Source organism: Malus sylvestris, chromosome 16 (assembly GCF_916048215.2).
Source record: "Malus sylvestris chromosome 16, drMalSylv7.2, whole genome shotgun sequence".
Lineage (NCBI taxonomy): Eukaryota > Viridiplantae > Streptophyta > Magnoliopsida > Rosales > Rosaceae > Malus > Malus sylvestris.
In genome coordinates, this window is record NC_062275.1 from 32,879,402 (window position 1) to 32,903,509 (window position 24,108).

General features: G+C 36.2%; 2 protein-coding genes across 2 annotated transcripts; both read left to right on the forward strand.

Moving 5' to 3' along the window:
* The first annotated feature begins 8,795 nt into the window (after positions 1-8,795).
* LOC126609299 (uncharacterized) lies at positions 8,796-10,278 on the forward strand. The gene is given in 4 exon segments (XM_050277248.1): positions 8,796-8,910; positions 8,992-9,100; positions 9,211-9,883; positions 9,981-10,278. Coding segments are annotated over 3 exon segments (717 nt in total). The 3' UTR covers positions 9,704-9,883; positions 9,981-10,278.
* Positions 10,168-14,738, forward strand: LOC126608547 (tobamovirus multiplication protein 2A-like). The gene is made up of 7 exons (XM_050276495.1): positions 10,168-10,325; positions 10,902-11,161; positions 11,609-11,708; positions 11,852-11,932; positions 12,019-12,123; positions 13,821-14,036; positions 14,333-14,738. Exons 2-7 carry the CDS (start codon positions 10,923-10,925, stop codon positions 14,438-14,440), a joined length of 849 nt encoding a protein of 282 aa, XP_050132452.1. The 5' UTR covers positions 10,168-10,325; positions 10,902-10,922; the 3' UTR covers positions 14,441-14,738.
* Positions 14,739-24,108: the final 9,370 nt, after the last annotated feature.

Below are 24,108 nucleotides of genomic sequence, written 5' to 3' on the forward strand. Positions count from 1 at the left end.
CCGAAACCTCTCACCTCAACATCCCATCCCCCACAAGACACACGCATGGGCCCCTGTAAATATTATTTGCGAGCGTATTGAGTAACATAATAGTGAAGTAAAGATTTTTAATACCGGTGTTGTATTTCAAGTAGATGATGGCATTGCTCATAAACATCTTCACCATCTAGAGATAAGTAGAAGAACACCATGCATTGATGGGTGGTGGGGGCAGATGTAGACAAGTTGATCAAGGCAGTGGATTGTGAATCCACCATGCGCATATTCTATTCTCGTCGTTCACCCATAAAACTTACTCAATCTAATTTTCATTTTAAAATTGGATTTGAAAAGGGGATACAAAAGTATGGTTGTTGGTTTCTTCACTTGCAAAAGATAAAAGTTTAGACCTAAAATACATATATATATAGGGGGGAGACAATGAGTTTTTTTTTCCAGAAAATATCGATATGAACATCATGAACAGTTCGGTAATAAAACCGGTTGTTGCTGTTACTTTATTCTTGGTTCCTTCTTCTCCTTCTTCCATAACCCGAGCTTAAAGAAGGAAGAGATAAAAGGGCCCTTTAGAGAATGTGGTCAGAAATCCACAGTAGAAATGGCTTTTCTAGCTTGTTAGCAAAATCACTCTTATTTTTTAGGGTAAATTACATAGTAACCCCTCATGTTTGAGGTCTATTACAACTAGACCTGGCATTCGTGTCGTGTTTTCCGTGTTCGTGTCGTTTTCGTGTCATACCCGATATTTTAACGGGTCGTGTCGTGTAACACCCGTTAAAATAAACGGGTAAAATGACCCAACCCGAAATCGACCCGATAATATTAACAGGTAATATGACCCGACCCGTTACCCGTTAAGGAAAATATATTTTAAACCAATAAATAATCAAATGAAAAACATAATACTAAATAAGTATATACATTCCATATTATCACATCCAAAACATAAAAACGCAATTTTGTTTTAAGTATATTTTCGCTTACCTAAAGTCTTTAATAGTTTTTTAATTAATGTAGAAGTGTAAAAAAATATAGAAAAAATATATAAACACTCGTAATGACAAGCTTTTTTCAACGATCCAACCGTCAAACTTATTTGTACACATTCCAAGATTGCATATGTAAAAAATTGTAAAAAAACAAACATTCAAATATTACGTAACGGAACAAAAGTTATCGACGGTTATAAACGAAAAATCACAATTTAACAGTTATTTTAGCTCCGATTTTGATGATTTTTTTACAGATACACTCCTCGACCCTATAAGAATGTAATGAATAAATTTGATCTTTAATTTAAAGTATTTACACTAGTAGATACCACAAAAACTTATTTTATACTTAATAGAAGTATAATATTAACTTTAAGTGTTTGTTTAATCTATTGTTTTGACGCAATATGCATTCTACAAAACTTTTTTCAACGATCCAACCATCAAACTTATTTGTACACATTCCGATATCGCATACATAAAAAATCGTAAAAAACAAACATTAAGAGATTACGTAACGGAACAAAAGTTTTCGACGGTTATAAACGAAAAATCACAATTTAACAGTTATTTTAGCTCCGATTTTGATGATTTTTTATAGATACACTCCTCGACCCTATAAGAATGTAATGAATAAATTTTATCTTTAATTTAAAGTATTTACACTAGTAAATACCACAAAAACTTATTTTATACTTAATAGAAGTATAATATTAACTTTAAGTGTTTGTTTAATCTACTGTTTTGACGCAATATGCATTCTACGAAACTTTTTTCAACGATCCAACCGTCAAACTTATTTATACACATTCCGAGATCGCATACATAAAAAATCGTAAAAAACAAACATTTAAATATTACGTAACGGAACAAAAGTTTTCAACGGTTATAAACGAAAAATCACAATTTAACGATTATTTTAGCTCCGATTTTGATGATTTTTTACAGATACACTCCTCGACCCTATAAGAATGTAATGAATAAATTTAATCTTTAATTTAAAGTATTTACACTAGTAGATACCACAAAAACTTATTTTATACTTAATAGAAGTATAATATTAACTCTAAGTGTTTGTTTAATCTACTGTTTTGACGCAATATGCATTCTACGAAACTTTTTTCAACGATCCAACCGTCAAACTTATTTGTACACATTCTGAGATCGCATACATAAAAAATCATAAAAAACAAACATTCAGAGATTACGTAACGGAACAAAAGTTTTCGACGGTTATAAACGAAAAATCACAATTTAACGGTTATTTTAGCTCCGATTTTGATGATTTTTTACAGATACACTCCTCGACCCTATAAGAATGTAATGAATAAATTTGATCTTTAATTTAAAGTATTTACACTAGTGGATACCACTAAATCTTTTTTTATACTTAATAGAAGTATAATATTAACTTTAAGTGTTTGTTTAATCTACTATTTTGACGCAATATGCATTCTACGAAACATTTTTTAACGATCCAACCGTCAAACTTATTTGTACGCATTCCAAGATTGCATACCTAAAAAATCGTAAAAAACAAACATTCAGAGATTACGTAACGGAACAAAAATTATCAACGGTTATAAACGAAAAATCACAATTTAACGGTTATTTTAGCTCCAATTTTGATGATTTTTTACAGATACACTCCTCGACCCTATAAGAATGTAATGAATAAATTTGATCTTTAATTTAAAGTATTTACACTAGTGGATACCGCAAAAACGTATTTTATACTCAATAGAAGTATAATATTAACTCTAAGTGTTTGTTTAATCTACCGTTTTGATGCAATATGCATTCTACGAAACTTTTTTCAACAATCCAACCGTCAAACTTATTTGAACACATTCCGAGATTGCAAACGTAAAAAATTGTAAAAAACAAACATTCAGAGATTACGTAACGGAACAAAAGTTTTCGACGGTTATAAACGAAAAATCACAATTTAACGGTTATTTTAGCTCCGATTTTGATGATTTTGTACATATACACTCCTCGACCCTATAAGAATGTAATGAATTGATCTTTAATTTAAAGTATTTACATTTTTTATATATGAGTGATTGTATATATATTTTTTTTACATTTTTTACACTTCTACAATAATTATTATTAATTTTATTAATTTTTCCCTCAAATAAAAAACATTATTCATGAGGGTTTGAAGGATTTTAAAAATCTAAATGATAATATAAGTGTAACAATTATCTATTCGTGAAGGAATAATGATAAATCACGAGTGTTTATATATTCTTTCACATTTTTCATACTTGTATGTATGTCTTCTTAGTTCTTGCATATACAAATACTATACTAGTATATTTTAATTTTGGACAAGAATATGTTATGTAAAATTTATCCTAGTAATGATAATAAGGAACTCTCATAATAAAAATAAATAATGACTAAAACTTTTTTTTTTATTTTTTATTTTTATAATTTATATAGAACAATAATATAGAGGTCGCACTTGGTGCGATGGCAAGTGCCTTCGCCCATGAGCGGTGGGTCTCGGGTTCGAGACTTGGGAGCAGCCTCTCCATAAATGGGGGTAAGGTTAGCCGACATTCACCTCTCCCAGACCCTGCGTAAAGCGGGAGCCTTGTGCACTGGGTACGACCTTTATATAGAACAATAATACAAAACTATATATTTAATATAGAATATATTGTATATATTAATATGACTATTGTATTTTATAATAAATCTTTTAGTAATTAAACTTTAAAATTATTAAAATAATTTTTTTCTTAACGGGTCGAAACGGGTTACCCACGTGTTACCCGCGTGTATACTTGTTAAGAACCCGTTATTAACGGGTTCTTAACGGGTCACTCGATAGTGACCTGATAAGTTATCGTGTTGACCCGAAACCCGTTATTTTAGTGTCGTTTTCGTGTCGTGTAAAAAACTGCCAGGTCTAATTACAACCACATACAACATCTTTAAAACATTTCACTTTCATACCTCACGTACTATTTTATTTGAAAATAATACATGCGTTACATTTTCCATCCATTGATCCGTTAAGTGATGACGTGGCTGCCACATTTGTGCCACATGGCTACCAAATGTGTGCCACGTGGAAAAAAAATTTAAAAATAAAAAAAATAAAAAAACCTGAATCTTGAAATAAAAAAACCAAACTGAAACCCATTCCCCAGACCCAACTCCTCCCTCCGCTCTCTCACCTCCCCTCCCATCCAAAAACCCACCCCACCCCCACCTCCCCCGCAAAGCCCTACCCCACGATAGCGAGTTGGAAGCAAGCGAGTCGCCAGGAAGGAGTGAAGGAAGCAAAGGAAAAGCCCAGGCGAGAAGCTCCGGCGAACCTCAGCGTCGATAGCAAAGGTCTGATTAAAGACACCATGGGAATTATCCGCACCATCTCTCTCTCTCCTATGTGAACTTGAAGAAATTGTATTGTTTATTTTTTGGGACGAAAAGGAGAGAGATTAAAGAAATGGGAAGGCCGTGTGGTGTGGCGTGGTGACTGGTGGGGTGAAGTGAGAGGAGAAGCACTGCCGCGCACCCCTCACCTGGTGCTTAAGAACCGGCGATTCTGCATGCCATGGACAGATCCGGTCGGCTCGACCTGAGAACCGACGATCTGCACGGACTCAACATCATTTTCTTTGTAGCCAAACATAAATTAAGCCAAAGGTGAGAAAAAAAGATAAAATTGAATTCAAAAGTTCAAATTTTTTACAAAAAGTTTATGAATTTATCGTGGGGTGGGGGAGTTGTGGGGGAGGTTGGGGTGGGGTAGGATGTGGTGGGTTTTTGGATGGGAGGTTGAATCATAGAGAGAGCAAAGCTTCGAGTTGGGGAAGTTGAAATTAGGGTTTTTACAAGCTTGAATCGCAGAGAGAAGATTGAATTGCAGAGAATCGGGGTGTGATTTCGAGGGTTTCGAGGGTGTAGATGTGGTTTTGGAGGTGAAGGTAGGGGGGATAGATGGAGGGTGAAGGAATTAAGCTGCAGATGTGGTTTTGGTGGTGAATGGAGGGGGGACGGACAGAGGGGGAAGATGAGGTTTTTTAGCCGGCGGCTCTGTGGGATCTGATGAGGAGGGCGCCATTTTTATGGGTGTGGGCGTCGGTTGTGGAGAGAGAAGGGAGGGAGGGAGAGGGTGGGTGGGGTGCAAGAGAGGGATGTGAGTCAGGGGGGGGGGGAGGGAAGATGGGTTCTGGGGATTTTTTTTTTCAATTTTTGTAATAATTTTTCTTTACTTTAATTAATTATTTTTAAATGTATAAAAAAATAAAAAATTTGCCATGTGGCATAAATTTGGCAGCTGCGTGGCACAAATGTGGATGCCATGTTAGCTCTTAACGGATGAATGAATGGAAAATATAACGGATGTACTATATTGAAATAAAATAATAGGTGTGGTATGAAAGTGAAATGTTTTAAAGATGTTGTATGGGGTTGTAATAGACCTCAAACATGAAGGATAACTATATAATTTACCTTTTTTTATAATATAGGAGTAGGTGCTTTCTGGGGCAGGGTACTCTTCATTCTTCATTTGAAACTAATGAATGTCGGGTCGGGGGTTTCTGCCTTGTTTTATTATGAGCCCAAACGATGGATTCAATAAGTTCTTGCCAATAACCATGGCTGCTGGATAAAAACATTAAACTAAAATGGAGGGTTATGGAGTAGTAACAAATATTTGATTGTATCTCTTTTCTTCTTCCCCCTTCCCATATCAGTGTGATCGACATCACTCACATCTTTGATTAGTCTGTTCATGCGGAGCACACAAAAGATGACTAGAGGGAAAAATCCTGGCCCAGCTCTAAAAAGGAGGATACAAACAAAATTGATGAAAATATCCGAGTGAATGGAAAAGAAAAAACAAAGGATTAATTCCACTTTAAAGAAACACGGTATAAAAAAAGGACCTATTTTTGAAATTTATTATCTGCATGGGAATCAAGAACAAGAAAATTCAAAATAAAGGCCATCCTATCCAACTTTCAGGCATAAAGATACATTTCAGGCATGGATGATTATCAAAAAGGATTCCTAACATATCATAGGATTCATTTTCTTGAAATCCCGCACTTTTCCAAACCAAGTGTGATTTCTATGTTATGTATGGACGTGGATGTTCTGTCCTAAATAGAGCTGTAATGAAAGAGAAGCAACATATGCATTTATAGATGACTATAGTTATATTTAGATTTGTACATGTTTATTAATCAAAATTGGTCTTTTTACTTTTTACTTATTTATTTATTTATACATTTGTGCATCGGTTATACATTTGTACATCGGGTCCTTTAGATTTCGAGGCTTTTTTTTTTTCTTAGAAAGATTATCCTTTTCTTTGCTTATGTCTCGGGTTAGAACGAATTACTATAAATTATCCCCGCCTATGGATGAATCGATATTTTTCACAAATCTTACGAACGGAGGAGCTTTTATTTCTTCCGTTAAAGGAGATTCAGGAAAAGATGGAATAGGAAGACGTGTTTCCAGATCAAACAAGATACGTTTTGAGAAGGGGGAGTTAGCAAAGTTAGACGAGTCCCCATCCATCTTATTATGATGATTCCAAATCTAGGATAGGAATTAAAAGTTACTCCATAATAATAGGAATCTGCTTTCCAGTTGCTGTTTCTCTCCTCGGCTTTTCTTGGGCTAGTTGGTTGATGATAGGGTTCCCATTTTTTGTAAATCCTTAGTCTTTCATTTTTATTATCTCACAAGGATAGGTACACTCAATTTAAATGGAAGAATTTTTTAGGCCAAATCATTACATAGAAATATCAGTATTTGATTGATCTAACTTCATATAATTTAGTATTTATTCAATTTACCAATTGACAAAAAAAAAAAGGATAAAATTGATTGAAATGAGAATCTTTCTCTATACCATAAAAATCGCACGTCGTAAATTGATACACCTTTTGAACAAATGGAAGTCAACCTAAAGGCAAATATTAAATAACAAAACTTCTAGGTGTAAGTGAGAAGTCTTAAGTTCGATTGTTCTGAATCACATGACGCCCTTTGTTTGGGCTAATCGATGTCCAAATAGTAGTTTTAGACGAACGTTCATAGAATGTTATTCAAAAGCTTATGTTAGCTTTTATAATTGATACACATGCTTAGTTGAGGATAGAAAGGAGTCAGGCAAGGAACCTAACGAGAAAGGGCACTCTACTTACCTGTGAGTGGATCTCTTTGAAAACTAAATGTTTTAGATTATTTTTAATGTTGATGCATATTATGATTATCGATAGTCTTTGAGGAGACTTATATCTAGTTAGACTTGAATGATATCTTGAGGCTATTGGTGATTTATTTTTACAACATTGGTATCATACATATCGTATAACTAGTTACGGTTGTAGGTTATTTGCAGGTACTTATTTTCTAATAGAGGCTAGAATCTCTAGTAGACGCTAGACATCGATCCATAGACGTCACTTTACCTGCTTGCTATACATTTGAATTACTTTGATTAGTGAATGATTCTACTTTCTTTGATATGACAAGCGATGTGGTATGATTTCAACTACTATTATTGTAGTATTATATGTATGTAGTTTTTACCATATATGTGATTTCAAAATGAGGGTTATTATTTTCCAATGGTTTTAACTAGATAAACTTGACCCACTCACGCTTTGTTTTTGACCCCTTAGGACGTAACAAGAATGAGGAGAACCCGGAAGTGACGAGTGGGTGTGGCATCCATCCTTTGGACTTTGGGTGATGATTCCTTTATTGCAGTTTATCTTAGTTTGTAATAATTGCATGATCATACCTTCGATTATGCATGGTACTGCACTTTTATGTGTATACTGTTGTGTGAAACTTCTACCTACTTTGATGTGATGTGAAAATAACGGGTTTAATCCCCGAACATGTGTCGCAAAGGGGGAAGGTTTATTAGGGAAACTTTATAGCAGTTTTTCATTTGTCAGTATCGAACATTTTGGTTCAAATTCTCTCACATCATAATTATCTTACTATTGATTCATCGTTAAGTTGGCTTGTGACGTCATCTCTTGATGGAGCCATATGGTCAATTTAGTGGTGGCTAATATATATCGGCCTCGTAGCTTGTGTTATTGGGGTCTGGGTGTATCAGTTTGGTATCAGAGTATAGTTAGGGGATATACATTTACATCTTATGATGCCAACAATTGTGCTAATAATTTAATGTCTACTTGACAGAACTATGCCACCTAGGCATGAACGTACTCCTAAGCCTTAGCTCAATTGATTCCTAATGGTAATCGAGGTTGCACTTAGGCGAAAATTGTTATGAGTCATTATGCCTACTCTTTTGACGATTGAGGAGCCGGAGAAAAGCCGAATCTTAGTTGGAGCATATGGATGATGTTCTCGACGTAATGAGATGTCTTGTGGATCAATGAGTGAGCCCGACAACTTTCTTCATGGTCGACAGCTCTAAAAATTGGTGGAAGACGGAGCGCCATAACATTCGGGTTGATGAGGTTTGGACTTAGGATCTATTCAAGGAGTGGTTCAAGAATTTATGAGTCTTGAGTTTCAAGCTATCAATAGGCGAGGTTTTGGCTCTCGAACAAGGCGAAATGTCTGTTGTCGACTATGAGCGGGAATTTTGACTTTTGCTTGAGTATTGCTTGTGTATTTGTGATTATGCGGATGAGAAGAGGAAGCAGTTTATTTCAGGTCTAAATTCGAACTTGTGCACCCATGCCTTGGTGAATGATGGTGTTACCCTACGAGACAGCTTTCCACAAAGCTGAGCGGGTTGAACAAGTGAATAACAGAAAGAAAGAAAAATAGACAATGAAGCGTAAACAAGCAAGCACTAGTGATGGTGGTGGAGGACAATTCAGCGGATTCAAGAGTAAGTTTAACGCTAAGAATATCAAGGAAGCATTGACTATGGGCGAAATGAAGAGTAAAGCAGCTTTTTAGAAGAAAGGCAAGCCATCCAGATCTACTACTAGCGGTGGTTCTAATAATCTACTCCTCATGCCAGTGAGGGTTCTACCGGCAGTGGTCGATTCTCTGGCAGTGGATCTCAGGGTGGTTCTTTTTCAGAAGGATCTCATACTTTTTGTGCACTACTTGCTTCACCTATCACGATGGTGAGTATATATCCAATATGGGACTTTGCTTTAACTATGGTCAACCGGGACATTTTTAGAGGAATTTTCCTAATTCGAAGCGACAATCGAGGATATCTTACGGAATGACTCAGCAATCTGATTCTGAGGTTCTGGATAATTCTTATCAGCAGTTTGCACCTTATCCTGCGTATGGGCATCAATTCTTTCAGCCCATTCTACATGCCTATCCTCCTGTTCACTAGTTTCCTCAGCCTATTACGCCTCAAGTTCCACAACAAACTTGGCAGTTTAGTCAGCATACTTGTCGATAGCAGAATAATCGACAGGGTTGAGGGAGTCAGATTCAAAGATCTCGTAGTGGTCGTACCTCGGGTGGTGCAACAAAATCAGATGTTTGTAATGAATCGTCAGCAGGCTGATGAAGATCCTAATGTTATCACTGGTACGTCTATGCTTTTGACTATCTTGCTCTAGTTTTGATTGATCCGGGTGCTACCCATTCTTGTTTATCTCCTTAATCGGAAGTTGGTTTTCTTTCGTCCACCTGGAAGGCCACAAGTGGAATTTCAAGGTGAACGGAGAATCATACCTAACAATCTCATTTCTTGTCTCCGAGCCTAAAGACTTTTGTCTAAGTTTCTTGGGTTTGGCTAGTTACTACGGGTTTTTGAAAGATTTCTCTTCAATTGTTGTCCTACTTGCTAAGTTAACCCGAAAGGGAGTAACTTCTAAGTGGAACGAAGACTGTTAGTGTGGTTTTCAGGAATTGAAGCATCACCTCAGTCAAAGCCACACTCCCATGTATGTAATACTCATCCATGTGACGGTCAAGCTGAACTTGAGGATCAATGGATTCATTATGTTATATATGCTGATGCAATGTTGACTTTCCCTTCAGCTGCATATCGTCCAATGATATTGAAGCATCTGCCGAAATGATTTGACTAGATTATCCCTTGCCTTACCACTGTTGCACCCAGAAACGGTCCAACAGGAAAAGGAGAATTTAGGTCATTAACGTCATTCAATAGAAAACAAAATAGTGACGGGGCACAAATGCGAAGAGATGGGGGACAAATTAAAAACGCCAACTGGCAATTAGACAAAATAAAGTGCCTCACCTGACCGCCCTTCTTCCTACTTCGGCTGAGATTGCCTTTGCTCCTCTTCCTCTGTGTCTGGTATTAGAATCCGAAGAAGCTCGAAAATCCGACAAGCTCCTCGTACTCGTTGCTTCTAATCTGTAAGTCTTGTTCGATCTCTCCTAGATTTTTCAAACCATTCTGAAACTTTAATTATTTTGATTTCTTTTTTAAATTCTGAAAAAATATATATTGTTTATTGGTATTTTATTTCGTATTAAATCTGATTTCTATTAATCTGGAGGGGTTAAATTTTCAGCTTTGGAAAAATCAGATAGTTTAGTAGGTTGGTAAATTGAGGTAATTACGTTTTCAATGAAGCCAGTTTTCTCGATGAGCAACAGCTGAATTGTATATCTAGTTTTTTTTTTTTTTTTTTAATTTGTTAAAAATAATTTTCCTTGATTTATTACCCTGATCTTAGAAAATGCATATTGTGGAGAGATGGATTCTACATTTCCAGGCAACCAAACACAACTCGATGTGTGAATTATGGAAATAATCGTGAACTTTTGATAGTTAGTAGTTGGATTGTGTGATTGAGTTACTGATCTTTGGGCTAAATGCTTGACAATGACGGTATTAATTGCGACCTAGTGATAATTAGTAGTAGAGAGAATTATGGGCTAATTGACGAAATAGAAGGGACCCATTTGACTTGAATTTGGAAACTGAAGGGGTCGAAGAAGTTGTCGAGGATGGCCTGCAGAGGGTGCTTGGAGTGCTTATTGAAGCTATTGAACTTTGTCTTGACCCTTGTGGGGCTGGCCATGGTGGGCTATGGGATCTACTTGCTTGTGGAATACTTGAGAGCTGCGGACACAACTGTAATGTCTTCGCCTGTGGGCGACGTTCATGATTTGGTACAGCTGAGCCGGCCTATGCTCATGACTGTGTCTCTTTCAGATAATATCTTGGATAATTTGCCGAAAGCTTGGTATGTCTACTACTAATCCACTAAAATTCTTTTTCGATTTTTGAGTTATAGCTAGTTATACATATGTTTTATTCTGATTCAGGAAATTTGTTGTTTATTTTGATATTTGATATGGCTGTAAACAGATAAGAAGTAACAAGTATGCTTGTGGTAGACTTATCTTCTTGCATTTGATTAATATTTTCTGAACTTCCTAGATTATCTTTTACAATCATTGTTTAATGTTTCCCCTCTGCCTCCACTTTTCTTGAAGGAACATGTGCCTTAAGTATCCTAGATTTATCCATAATCCCATATTAATGAATTTATATATAATATATATTATATTTAATAATAATAATGACCCGTTAAAGGTTACACTTATAGTGTTTGCTATACCTGTTGAGTTCAAGCCGATAATTCTTCTTTCTTTTTTCCTCCCATTTTTGATCCCACATGCTTTTGCAGGTTCATATACTTGTTTATTGGAATTGGAGCGATTATATTTGTCATCTCTTGTTTTGGTTGCGTGGGTGCTATGACACGGAATGGCTGCTGCTTGAGTTGTGTATCCTAATTACTTATTCTTTTTGTCTAAAAGTATATCAGATAATAGTATGCCTGTCATATTGAATATGTGCATGTGCATGAGGCGATGCTTTATTTGTTTTGGTTTTATTTTAACAAATTGGGGTCCTTAAGTCAGCATAGTATTCGGTCCTGGTGATCCTTTTGATCTTGGTAGAGCTGGGAGCTGCCGCCTTTATATTCTTTGACAAAAGCTGGGAAGATGTAAGTGTTGTATCTGTTGATGTTTTGAAATTTAAATTGTAATGGTATGATTCGGTATCTTACCAGTGTCATAAGTTTCTGTTTAGGAAATCCCAATGGATTCAAGTGGAGATTTTGAGATGATATATGCATTTCTGAAAGCTCACTGGAACATTGTGAGATGGGTTGCTCTTGGAGCTGTTGTCTTCGAGGTAATTTTTACAATTTCAAAATCTTGTCTCGCGGTCTTCAGTTTTGACATGTTTTATATGATTTTATTTTTTATTTTTTGGGTAAATTTAGGACTATATCGTTCAATCATTTTAAGGAAGACTGTTGGCATGACAGTCTCTTTTCTGGAAGAAGAAGTTCCCTCCCTTCCACTTCTTTGGAATTATATTTTTAACTCTTCATTTGCATATAGAAAGTTATAAGATGAATAGAATGGGGTGGACGTGTTCTTATCAAGTAGTGCATGCACAGAAAGGAAAGCAAAAGTATACTTAGAATCTGCAAACAAAATATCTAACCAGAAATTTCTGTGGAGTATTTACTTCTGTTTTCATTGGCTAGACTTGAATTGCTTGCCACCATTGAGTTGGTTCCGCCTTGGCCTAATCAACATGTAGGATAAGAAGAAAAGGTTTAATGCTTTGGATCTCAGCTTGTATTGTTTACTTATATGTTTGAGTTTCACCTGATTGTATGAATCCATATTTTCTAGTTAATAGTCATCGATTTCCTACGCCTTAATTGATAGTAATCATGACTCATTATATGATTTGAAGTATTTACTTGTTCTGCACCTAGATGACGATAGCAGTGATGGAATTGTTTGCATAAGCATGATTGGTATAACTAATATCCATTTTTTTATTTTGCAGTGTATGTTTGTTTGCATGAACTGGGATCTTATTGTAATTCTAAGTACAATTTTCTTCATTGCATTAATTAAAAAATTTGTTAATAGCACGAAAATGATACGAGTCATTTTTTTTTATACTGAATTAATGTAGTCCCTTTTAGGGGCCGCTTGATAACCATTTCATTTCCAGTTATTAGTTATAATTTTTTTTAACTGAAAGTCCAATTTTGAAAACTCAAGAATGTACTTTTCACTATTTGGTTTTCAGTTTTTGTTTTTTTATTTTTCATTTTTTAAAAAAACTAAAAGTGGTTATCAAACGAGTATTCAGTTTTCATAAAAGGTGAAAAAAAAAATGAAAATAAAATGGTTATCAAATGGCCCTTAGTGAGCAACACTTCATAATAAAAAAATTAGGAAGACATCAAGAACTGTAATATTGGGTGCAAAATAGTCTGGCGCAATAACACTTGAGTTCAGGGGGTTTTCCCTCTTCAAAGTCGGGTTTAAGTGTTTTTTACTATGACATGCAGTTTTGATGGGCTCGTGTGAAAGTCCTCTTTCTAATGGCATTATTCCTACATGACAATGACATTAACGAAACTTCCTTTATATATCAATACTCTAGGAAACTTGTGGATATCTTGTCGCTGCTTCGTAACATTCTTTTCTTTAATTAAATTATGTTTCTTACCAGAAAAACATTGAGAGATCTGTTTGCATAAAAGTTCAAGAACAAAACCATCGCAATGTGACATTAATGTTGGTTCCAGAGACAATGTTAGATCAGAAAATGACAGCCAGCTCCTTAAAATTTTCTCATGAACTTGTACTGCTTTGCCAGATATGGTTAATGTTTCCTCATTAACCGAATAAGGTTTTGGTGCATTCTTTCTTTAGCTGCACAATATCATTGCTAAGATGAGCGTTCTTGTGTTGTATTTCTTGAATCTGGGTTTAGTGGTTTGGAAATAACCAGTTGAAGATTGTTTTGTTTTCTCATGCGATATGTTGCATATATAATGATTGTCCATGGAATTTCAGGCTCTACTTTTCTTGCTAGCTCTTGTGGTTAGGGCAGCGAATAGACCAGCAGAGTATGACAGTGATGATGAGCTCATTGCTCCAAGGCAACAAATTAGGCAGCCATTGATCAGCAACCGGCCAGCTGTTCCAGCAACTGGTGTACCTGTTGCTGGGGCTCTTGATCAGAGAACACCAAACAGAAATGATGCTTGGAGTACACGCATGAGGGAAAAGGTGAGGGATTCTGGAAAAAATAATTCCAAGTTTGTGTGAGATGGTAGTATAGAAATATAGCCATTGAAGTCACAAAGTAAGACGGCCATATTAGCATGCTTGCCTTAGACTTTTGTTGATTGTTCCACCACTATCAGGTTACCACATTTTTGTGATTAGATAAATTCCGTTTGTCATTTTTATTTTTCCTATCGAAAACTCAAAATGTTCATTTTAATTTTTGCTACAATCTCTTCTGTAGCTTACGATTCTGATGCCTGTGCTCTGTTTTGTCTGTTGACTTGCACATAAATCAGTACGGACTTGATACAGCTGAGTTTACATATAACCCATCAGAGTCACACAGATTCCAGCAAGTTGCAGCTCAACCACAAGAAGAAAGGAGCCGATGCATTGTCATGTGATAAAGTGGATTTAACCAAAATTTAAACTTGGGTTTGGTTTCTGAAGACCACTTCTTCGACCATGTTCGAACTTCAAGATTTGCAGAGGATGGTCTTTTCCTTTTTCTTGAGTTCATGTACAACAATTTTCTTTTCCTTTTTCTTTCTGTTTCTCTTTTCCATTTTGTTTCAGGAGCATTACTTAATTCCCCGCAGAAGCGCGTGTTCTCTTTATATGTATTACCAGTTGGTGTATAAATTGTACTGCTAGTTAGAGATTATGGAGTGAATAATTTTATGAACGGAGTCACTTGAGACATTCTGGCAGTTCCAATGATGTGCTTGATCTACAGGTTTTGACCTCCTCCCCTTCACTGATCACACATGCAAGGATACCAGCAGAATGCCCAGAGCATGAGGATGACAAAAATGGTGGTGATGGCTCGATTTCGTGGACAAGTAGAGATGGCCACAGTGGTGACAGAGAGTGCATAGATTGAGAGTTAAAGAGGGGGAGTTTCAGCATTGATGGAAGAGAGTGACCGAGAGTGCTAAGTAAGCTAACTTAGATTATCTTAAGTGAAATTACCAAAATATAATTAGGTAAACATAAGAAAGTGTAAGAAAGTATAAGAATTAAGCCCTCGAGGCTTCGATTTGAATTTCGTTTTCGATTTCACATCCGCATGCATGAATATAATTAGTAGGTCTAGCAATTCTTGACACGACCTGATAACTCGACACGATACAATACAAAATTAACAGGTGTTCGGGTCGACATGATAACGAATGAGGTCGTTATTAGGTAACCTGATAAGCACTTGTTACGATAACGGGTTGGTTTGGTTACACACGTGGGTAATACAATACACGATAAACAAAATATTAATTTTATAATTTTATAACCCTAAAAAAATATTATAATAATTATATATATATATTAATTTAACAATTTTATACCACTAAAAACTATAATTATATATATATATATATATTTTTTAAATTAAATATTAAAATTTGGTGACCATTGGATCGGCTTAAATATACATATCATTCAATTTCTTAAATGTTATACGTACAAAATAAAAAAATTTAAATCTACTTAATAAATATATATATATATATATATATATACCATTGAACTTGATGGGATACAAATTCTACGAAACTAATTTCAATGATCCAACCGTCAAACTTGTTTGTATATGCTTCGAGATCGCATCAGCAAAAAATCGCAAAAAAAAAACATTCAGAGATCAAGTAACGGGACAAAAAATTTCGATAGCTATCAACGAAAAATCACAATTTAACGGTTATTTTAACTCCAATTTTGATGATTTTTTACAGCTACACTCCTTGACCCTATATGAATACAATGACTGAACTCGATTTTCAATTTAAAATATTTACACTAGTGGATACCACAAAATCTTATGTTATACTTAATAAAAGTATGAATAAAAAGTGTTCATGAATCTATTGTTTTGATGGAATACGCATTCTACGAAACTAATTTCAACGATCCAATGGTCAAACATGTTTGTATATGCTTCAAGATCGCATATGCTAAAAATCGCAAAAAAACAAACATTCAGAGATCAAGTAACATGACAAAATTTTTCGACGGTTATCAATGAAAAATCATGATTTAACGGTTATTTTAACTCTGATTTTGATGATTGTTTACAGCTACACTCGTTGATACTATATGATTACAATGAAGGAATTCGATCTTCAATTTAAAATATTTACACTAATGGATACTGCAAAATCTTATGTTATACTTAATGAAAGTATGAATAAACTCTTAAGTGTTAGTGAATCTATCGTTTTGATGGAATATGCATTCTACGAAACTAATTTCAACGATCCAACCGTCAAACTTGTTTGTATATGCTTCAAGATTGCATATGCCAAAAATTGAAAAAAAAAAACATTCAGAAATCAAGTAACGACACAAAACTTTTCGACGGTTATCAACGAAAAATCATGATTTAACGATTATTTTAACTCCGTTTTTGATGATTTTTTATAGCTACACTCCTTGACCCTATATGAATACAATGAATTAACTCAATCTTCAATTTAAAATATTTAAACTAGTGGATACCATAAAATCTTATTTTATACTTAATGAAAGTATAAATAAACTCTAAATGTTAGTGAATCTATCGTTTTGATGGGATACGCATTCTACGAAGCTAATTTCAACGATCCAACATCGAACTTGTTTGTATATGCTTCAAGATCACATACGTCAAAAATCGCAAAAAAGAAACATTTGGAGATCAAGTAACGGGACAAAACTGTTGACGGTTATCAACGAAAAATCACGATTTAACGATTATTTTAACTCCAATTTTGACGATTTTTAACAGCTACACTCCTTGACCTTATATGAATACAATGAATGAATTCGATCTTCAATTTAAAATATTTACACTAGTGGATACCACAAAATCTTATGTCATGATGATCGATGAAAATTGAGGATTTTGTAAAATGAATAACATGCAAGCTTTGAGTTCCATTGGTAAGGTTTAAACTTTTGAGAAAGGCTTCACTACCTTGAAAACAAAAACTCTTTCATTTTGCAAATCCTTGGACATTTAATATTCTGTAATAGACTAGTAGTGTATGGATGTTTGTTTATTAGGCTCTTATTTTCGAGTGTAGATGTAGTACTTAAACGACAATTATGTTTTAATGTTTTGAAGTAATATTTATATGGCAATGTGTGGTATGTGCAAACTTAAGAAAAAAAAAATATTTTTCTTAACAGGTCATAACGGGTTAGGTCACTTTACCCGTTAAGATAACGAGTGTGACACGACACGACCCATTAAGATAATAGGTGTTATACGAAAATGACACGAACACGACAGACATGACCTGTTTGCCAGGCCTAATAATTAGGTAAACATAAGAAAGTATAAGAATTGAATTTTGATTCAAGGCTTGAAAATTACTCAGGACACCTACTCAGGGATATCACACGTCTCGAGAATAAAATAACATTATTTTAAGTGATAGGTTGTAAAAGTCCACCCCCCTTCAGAAAATTTTATTCCGGAAACTTCTACAACAACTAGTAGAAAAGATAGGGATATTTAGCTCTCATACTTTCTTCCCAGGTGGCTTCTTCGATTTTGTGGTTTGGCCAAAAGGACTTTCACCAAAAGTATCACCGAAGTGTTTTCTCTTTCTGATCTAGTGTAGCAATTGGTTCCTCCTCATAGCTTAGATCTTTTTGTAGCTTCACCAAGGGCCTGCGTTCTCCTCTATTTAGTTTTAATTGTTCCAACCTCATGCTTGGTTGTTGAAGCATGAGTTTGAGGGGGATGATAGAGTGATGAGTTTATGAGTGCATAAGATTATGACAAGTGTCTTTATATTGTTGGTTATGTCTTGAGATAATTGAGTGGATTATTTTGTAAGGAATAAATACCAATAGTTGTAACTATTACATCACAAGTTGAAATGAAATGAATATTTTGTTTTAACAAACTTTCTCTCTCTACAATATTCCCTTTGTGTTGTTCTTGCTTCTTCTGTAAGATTTCTACAGAATTATCATGAATAGCCCGAAGAAAGTGGAATAGGTTTTCTCATGCAGTTACTATAGAGTTGTGCGGGTGACTTATTTGTACCAGTTTGTCCTTGTCCTTTCACATTTTCGGGTTTTGATTGTGAAGGAAACAAAGGAATAACTTTGGCATTCTAGAAAGCTTCACTATTTAGGATTCTCATTTTATATACATATATACTAGTATACATGCAAAATGTGTGAATATTTTTTTTTTTAAATTGAAGGAGAGAGAAGAATGAGAGAACGTGAGAGTGGGAGAGAGGGAGAGATGTTTATTTATTATTTATTATTTATTTTTATTTTTTATTTTTGGTTTTTTTGCAATTAGAGGTGTCAAAATCATTTGTAGGTAAGCGTTAAACAAAAATAAATAAAAAATAAAAATAAAAAAAAAAAAATTGTTTTGTGCATTATGTTATTGTCCTTAACCTTTTTGTTATAGTAGAAGACTAAATAGTATTTTCATCGTATTTTGGTTGACAAAGAGGATTAATTTTTTTTTTAGTACATTGATATTTCTACACTAGAGGGAGGGTGAGTTCGACTAAGCCACATTATGAGCAACCTAATTTGATATTGAATTCACCATTCACGAGTTTTGAACCTAAGACCTCTCACTTCTAAACGAAGAGGAATACCACCAAACCGTAGTACTGAGTGGCAAGAGGGTTCTATTAATATGTACTTGTTTTGGCCCAAAATAACACATTGGGCTGAGCCTATAATTGTTCTCTGTCCAATAAGGAGTATCAGGAATATTCTCTGCCATAAGCCGAGCCTAGTAAAGTTCAGCCGAGTCCTATCAGAATATGATTTTTGTCTGGATAAGATGCCGAGAATCAGAGATGCTTCGATTCAGAAAAGATGCTAAGAATCAAGGGAATGAATTAGAACAATTAGAGAGCTGGATTCAGAGTCATATGAGTGTTAGGACTGGGTCGAGATTTATTCAAATTAGGAGTCCTAGTCCAGGTAAAGTTCATTAAGGAAAATCGCTACTATAAATAGAGAGGGGGGGTGCATCATTCAAAGCCCCTTCCAATTCAACACACAACTACCCTGCGCAAACCTCTCAAACACCTTGAGATTTTTATTTTCTTTTTTCCTGCCACCACATCTTTAGTTTGAATAAACAACACTGTGTAGGCAATCGGCAATATCTTCAGTTTGGATAAACAACACTGGAGTCGTAGAATCAGCCGATCGAGGAACACCTTTAATTTGGATAAACAACATTGCTTCGAGACCGACTAGTTATTTATCCAAGTCTCGGTCAACAAAGAGTCTCGGTCAACAAAGAGTTTTGAGTCCTTGTTGGTAGAGGTCATCTCATCAACCTTCTCAATGAAGTGAGGTGTTACCAGGTTACTACATTCAGCACACTGAAAGCCAAATTTGATAATAAACTTTGCATAACTAGCAGCCTTGTCTTCAGGCTCTAGAATCTAAAGGTCGAGATGTATTCTTTCCTCGGCCGCAATCGCGAGATCAAGAAGTCATTAGCATGCCCAACACCACATCAACATACATTTTACTCCCTGGCCAAGCTCTACTGACACGCCACATAGGCTAGGTAGTTTTTAGGGTCGACGTTTTGGCACACCCAGTGGGACCCAGTGTTAAAGCTACGAAGTTCATGACCATTGAGACACGGTCAATAAAAAAGCAAACAGCTATGAGTAAGTCGACTACCAGTTTACCACCTATAGTTTAAAGTCCAATACAAGATAATGCATTGTAGGCATAGGATTCCTCTGTTGCCGTGACACCTGAAGCCACAAACACGGTTCATCGAGAAATGAAAATTAATCTCGGGGGTCAGAATCATGATGGGCCTTCACCCAAACTACCAATAGAGCAAAATAAGGTTTTATTGAAGGCCTAGTAGAAGATTACGATGACGAAGATGACGAGATTTCTGGTACAACATCTTAATCTTTCTTTTGATGATGATTGGAAGAACAATCTCTGCAATTTGAGCAAATTTTTGGCCGAGATATGAATAGTGTACTTGAAGCGATGCCTGATAATAACTCAGTAATAATAAGTTGCTTGAAATTTTAGTTGACAAAGCTCACGAAAATGAGCCCGTCGATTAACCCAGGCGGCCCCCCCTTTTTAAAGAATACTCCGTTGGGAAGGGAGAAGATGCCGTTGGTGCAGGCCGAGCTAGAGCTTACTAGGCCCAGGACGATCGATCTTGAAAAAATATATGGTGAGCCAAGCACCAGTTGGCCGAATTTGGCCAAAAAACAGAAAATGACTTTTGTTGATATGGTTGAAGTCCAAAGAATGATCGTTCGACATTGAAAAACTGGCCGAAATTCCTAAAGTTCATCCATCCATATCTGACCTTTGTCGTAAGGTTTGAGTATCCCTGAGGATTCAAGATCCCAGACTTCAATCTCTTCACTGGGGAATCATCTTGTCCTCATTAGAACACGTGGCTAGATTCACTGCACAATGTGGAGATGTCAACAGTGATTTCCATAAACTACGACTATTTAATTTCTCGTTGACAGGCACAGGGTTCGCATGGTACATCAACCTTACACCAAATTCTATACAAAATTGGGAGGAATTGGTCAAGAAATTTAATGACAATTATATCGACCTGGAATGGAAGTGTCGGTCTCTTCTTTGGCTAAGATGGCTCGGTCATCTGATGAGTCACTAATGGAATTTCTTACCAGGTTTAAATCGGCCAGGAATTGGTGTCGAGTACCTCTCCTCAAGGTCGAATTTGTTAGGCTTACCCAAATTGACCTAGATGTGGAATACAAGGGAAATTATTGGGGGCAAACTTTCGAGATATGTATGAGTTGGCTCAACATGTCAAGCAATATGATTATTTGCTCAAAGAAGAAAAAATCTCGAAAATTCTAACCAGTGGGACTATTTATAAGAATCCAACAATAAGTTATGCATCAGTCAAGGGCGACGAATCCCAATATGTTAGTATAGATGAGGCCGAGTTAGTGATTGACAAACCTTATGTATGCAAGGCACTGGTTCATGCTAGTTCCAAAGATGTCAAAATGCACTCGGCCTTTGTTGACGCAGCCGTCAAAACATCAAAAGTGTACATTTTTGACATCACCAAGACCGATGCTATCTTTGACTAGCTACTACTTGCAAAGATCATCAAACTTCAGCTAGGGTATGACTTTCCCAAGACCAAAGATTTAAAAGGAAAAACATATTGCAAGTGTCACAACTCAAACAAACACAAGACAAATAATTGCATCGTGTTCCATGATGGCATTCAAAGCTTGATCGACAGTGGCAAACTGAAGTTCCTGAAGAAAGCACCAATGTTGGTTGATGCTGTTTTTTTCCCTTCAGCAACGGTAGAAATGGTGGGTACCCACTTGCCGAAGGATAAGAAAAAAGGAAAAGCTAAGTACATCCCGACATATCACGTCCCAAAACAGAATCCCCGGCCACGATTGAAAATTGATTTTTTATCTTAAAACGACTGGCCTAGTTTCTTCTTGAATCCAGTCTATGTCGAGCCAGTATTTGACTCATGTTCTGATAAGTCTGAGAGCCCAATAATCTTATGTAGTAGATGCCAATCAGAAGTCACCATAGTCGAGTCAAAACCACAGAAACTTTCGGTCGAACCGGCACCTACGATTTTGGCAAAATCTCAATCAGTGGTCGGCTCAAGTCAACGCCAGCAAAACATTTTAGATAGACTCAGCCCTCAACAACAGAATAACAAACCCCCTTCAACTAAACGATGACTTGATTTCGACGGGCTATTTTATGATGAGGATTACTACGTACACAACTCTGGGAGTTCAAGTTCATCCATGACCTAGCGAACCTTCAAACCACCTAAGCCACGCGACCATTGTTTGTACAGTTACAATTCCCTTACCAGTGTGTATATCGTTATGTCTGAGTCCTAGGAATGTCGGTGACAAAGGATGGACTGCATGGCCCATTAGTGAGCAGCTCAGAAAGTTTCAGTCATAAAATGGCAACTTAAAGAAGCGGTAAAAAGGGAGGATGATCAACAAACTCCGGTGATCATGACTGAGTTTCTTCAAGGAAAAAAGGTAACTAATCGCGACTTTGAAATTAAGACGAAGAATTTGAGAAAAGAATTACACTCCTCATTCAGCCTGGCGAAATGAAAGCTCGCATCGAGCACTTCAGAAAAGAAGCCAAAAGCAAACTCCCTCCATTACTGCCGCAGGAACCATTGATCAAAGTTAAGCGGAATTGCCACCCGTTGATTTTCGGCGAGGCTCTGGAATACATGAAGAAGCTTCACAAGAAATATTCGGTTAACAACCTGTAAGACCTTCCAAGGGCATGCCAAGAGTCTATTGATTTAGCTTTAACCAGCCCTGACGTCGAGCAAATCATCCAGAAATGGTCAGATTTGGGGATGAAGGCTAGATTCCAGCACATCCGTGAAGCCAGTGTTCTCGACTTCGACGTGGATCTATACATTGATCTCGATCCTATCGACTTCCCATTGTCTTTAGATGAGCTCCAGTATTCGCGACATCATTTTGAGGTTTTCTCAACTGTGTCCTTATTTAGCCTTATGATCAAATAAATGGAATGCGTAACAAGGTTGGATGCCTACCTAGACACAAGAGATGCTCACATAGCATATCAGGAGTGAACTCGCAAGGCTTTGCAAGCGTAGAACCAAGTCCCAGCACCAATGGAACCAGTTGTCGAAGTTGAAAATGAAACGGCCATGCCAGATACACTAGGTGAACATGTTTTACCTATAGCTAAAGATGATGTTGTTAATTAGACCAAAGATCAAGATATTTTGCTAGAAATCTAGAGGATAAGGGTCGCGACCCGATTGGCCCTTCGGTCCTCGACATCATGGAAATCAGCATGGTCCAAATCGCAGAATTCCAACAAACCACATCTCAACCAAGTTTTTTGGATAGTGATGTGGTTGCTAAAGAGACTACGCAAGTCGACTTCATGGCTATCGAAAAGGCCAAACCGATTAGCAAGGAGGACAAGTTCAGAGCAGCCTTAGTCGAGCTATTTCCCTGATCTTCGATCGTCAACCTTCATCATCTGAAGCCGTTGTACATAATGGCCCTTATTGAAGGATATCCAATATCTAAATTTTTTGTTGACTGCAGGGCGACGGTCAACATCATCCCTATTTCTATAATGAAAGCCCTAACACGTTCTAAAGATGAACTCATTCCATTTGGCATGACCATGAGCAACTTTGTTGGTGATAAATCTCAGACTAAATGAGTATTACCTTAGAAGTAAATATCGTAGGTCGAAATCGCATGATCGCGTTTTTATAGTTGATTCAAAGACCGAGTACAATGCATTACTCGATCATGACTAGATACACTAGACTGGCTGTATTCCATCTTTACTATATCAGGTCCTTATTTTCTAAGATGACAAATCGATCATAGTTCATTCGGCTGATAGTTAGCTATTCGAGGTTAACAAGATTCAAGCTCGTTATTATGACGATCAGGTCGGTTATATTACTCTACAAGGTTTCAATGAAAAGGGAAAGCCAACCAGAATCTCTGTCCAGAAAGCTATCGAGGTTGGCTCCAAAACTATTTAGCAAGATTCGGTGAGACTTGGATTGGCTGATTTAGCTTATGATTCTGATTATTGATACAACACGATAGGATAGACGCACAACCACAATTTTATCTATTATGGAACGACTAATGGCTCATTGGTATAACATTTCTTAACAATAGAATTCTGGCATAAACTTAGTAGAGTTCCTTGCCGAATGAGATAACTGCCCAGTTATATCACTAGATAAAGTCCAAGCTGCACCAGCCAAACTCGAAGACAATTGACTTGAAGTCAAAGATTCTTTAGAGGAGATAAATGTTGGAATGACCGATGAACCTTAGCCCTTATATATTAATGCCCTATTACCCCTAACCAATGAAGGCCGAACTTTGTAACTTAAGGATTTCAAAGATGGTCTATTACGTCATTTGCGTAACGAGTTGGACAGAGAGATGCATGAGCATCACCATGTAAGATTCTCATCTCGACGTGAAGCTCAATCTCTATTCATTAGTTCAGCGTTAAGATGTAGAACTGGTTCATATATGGG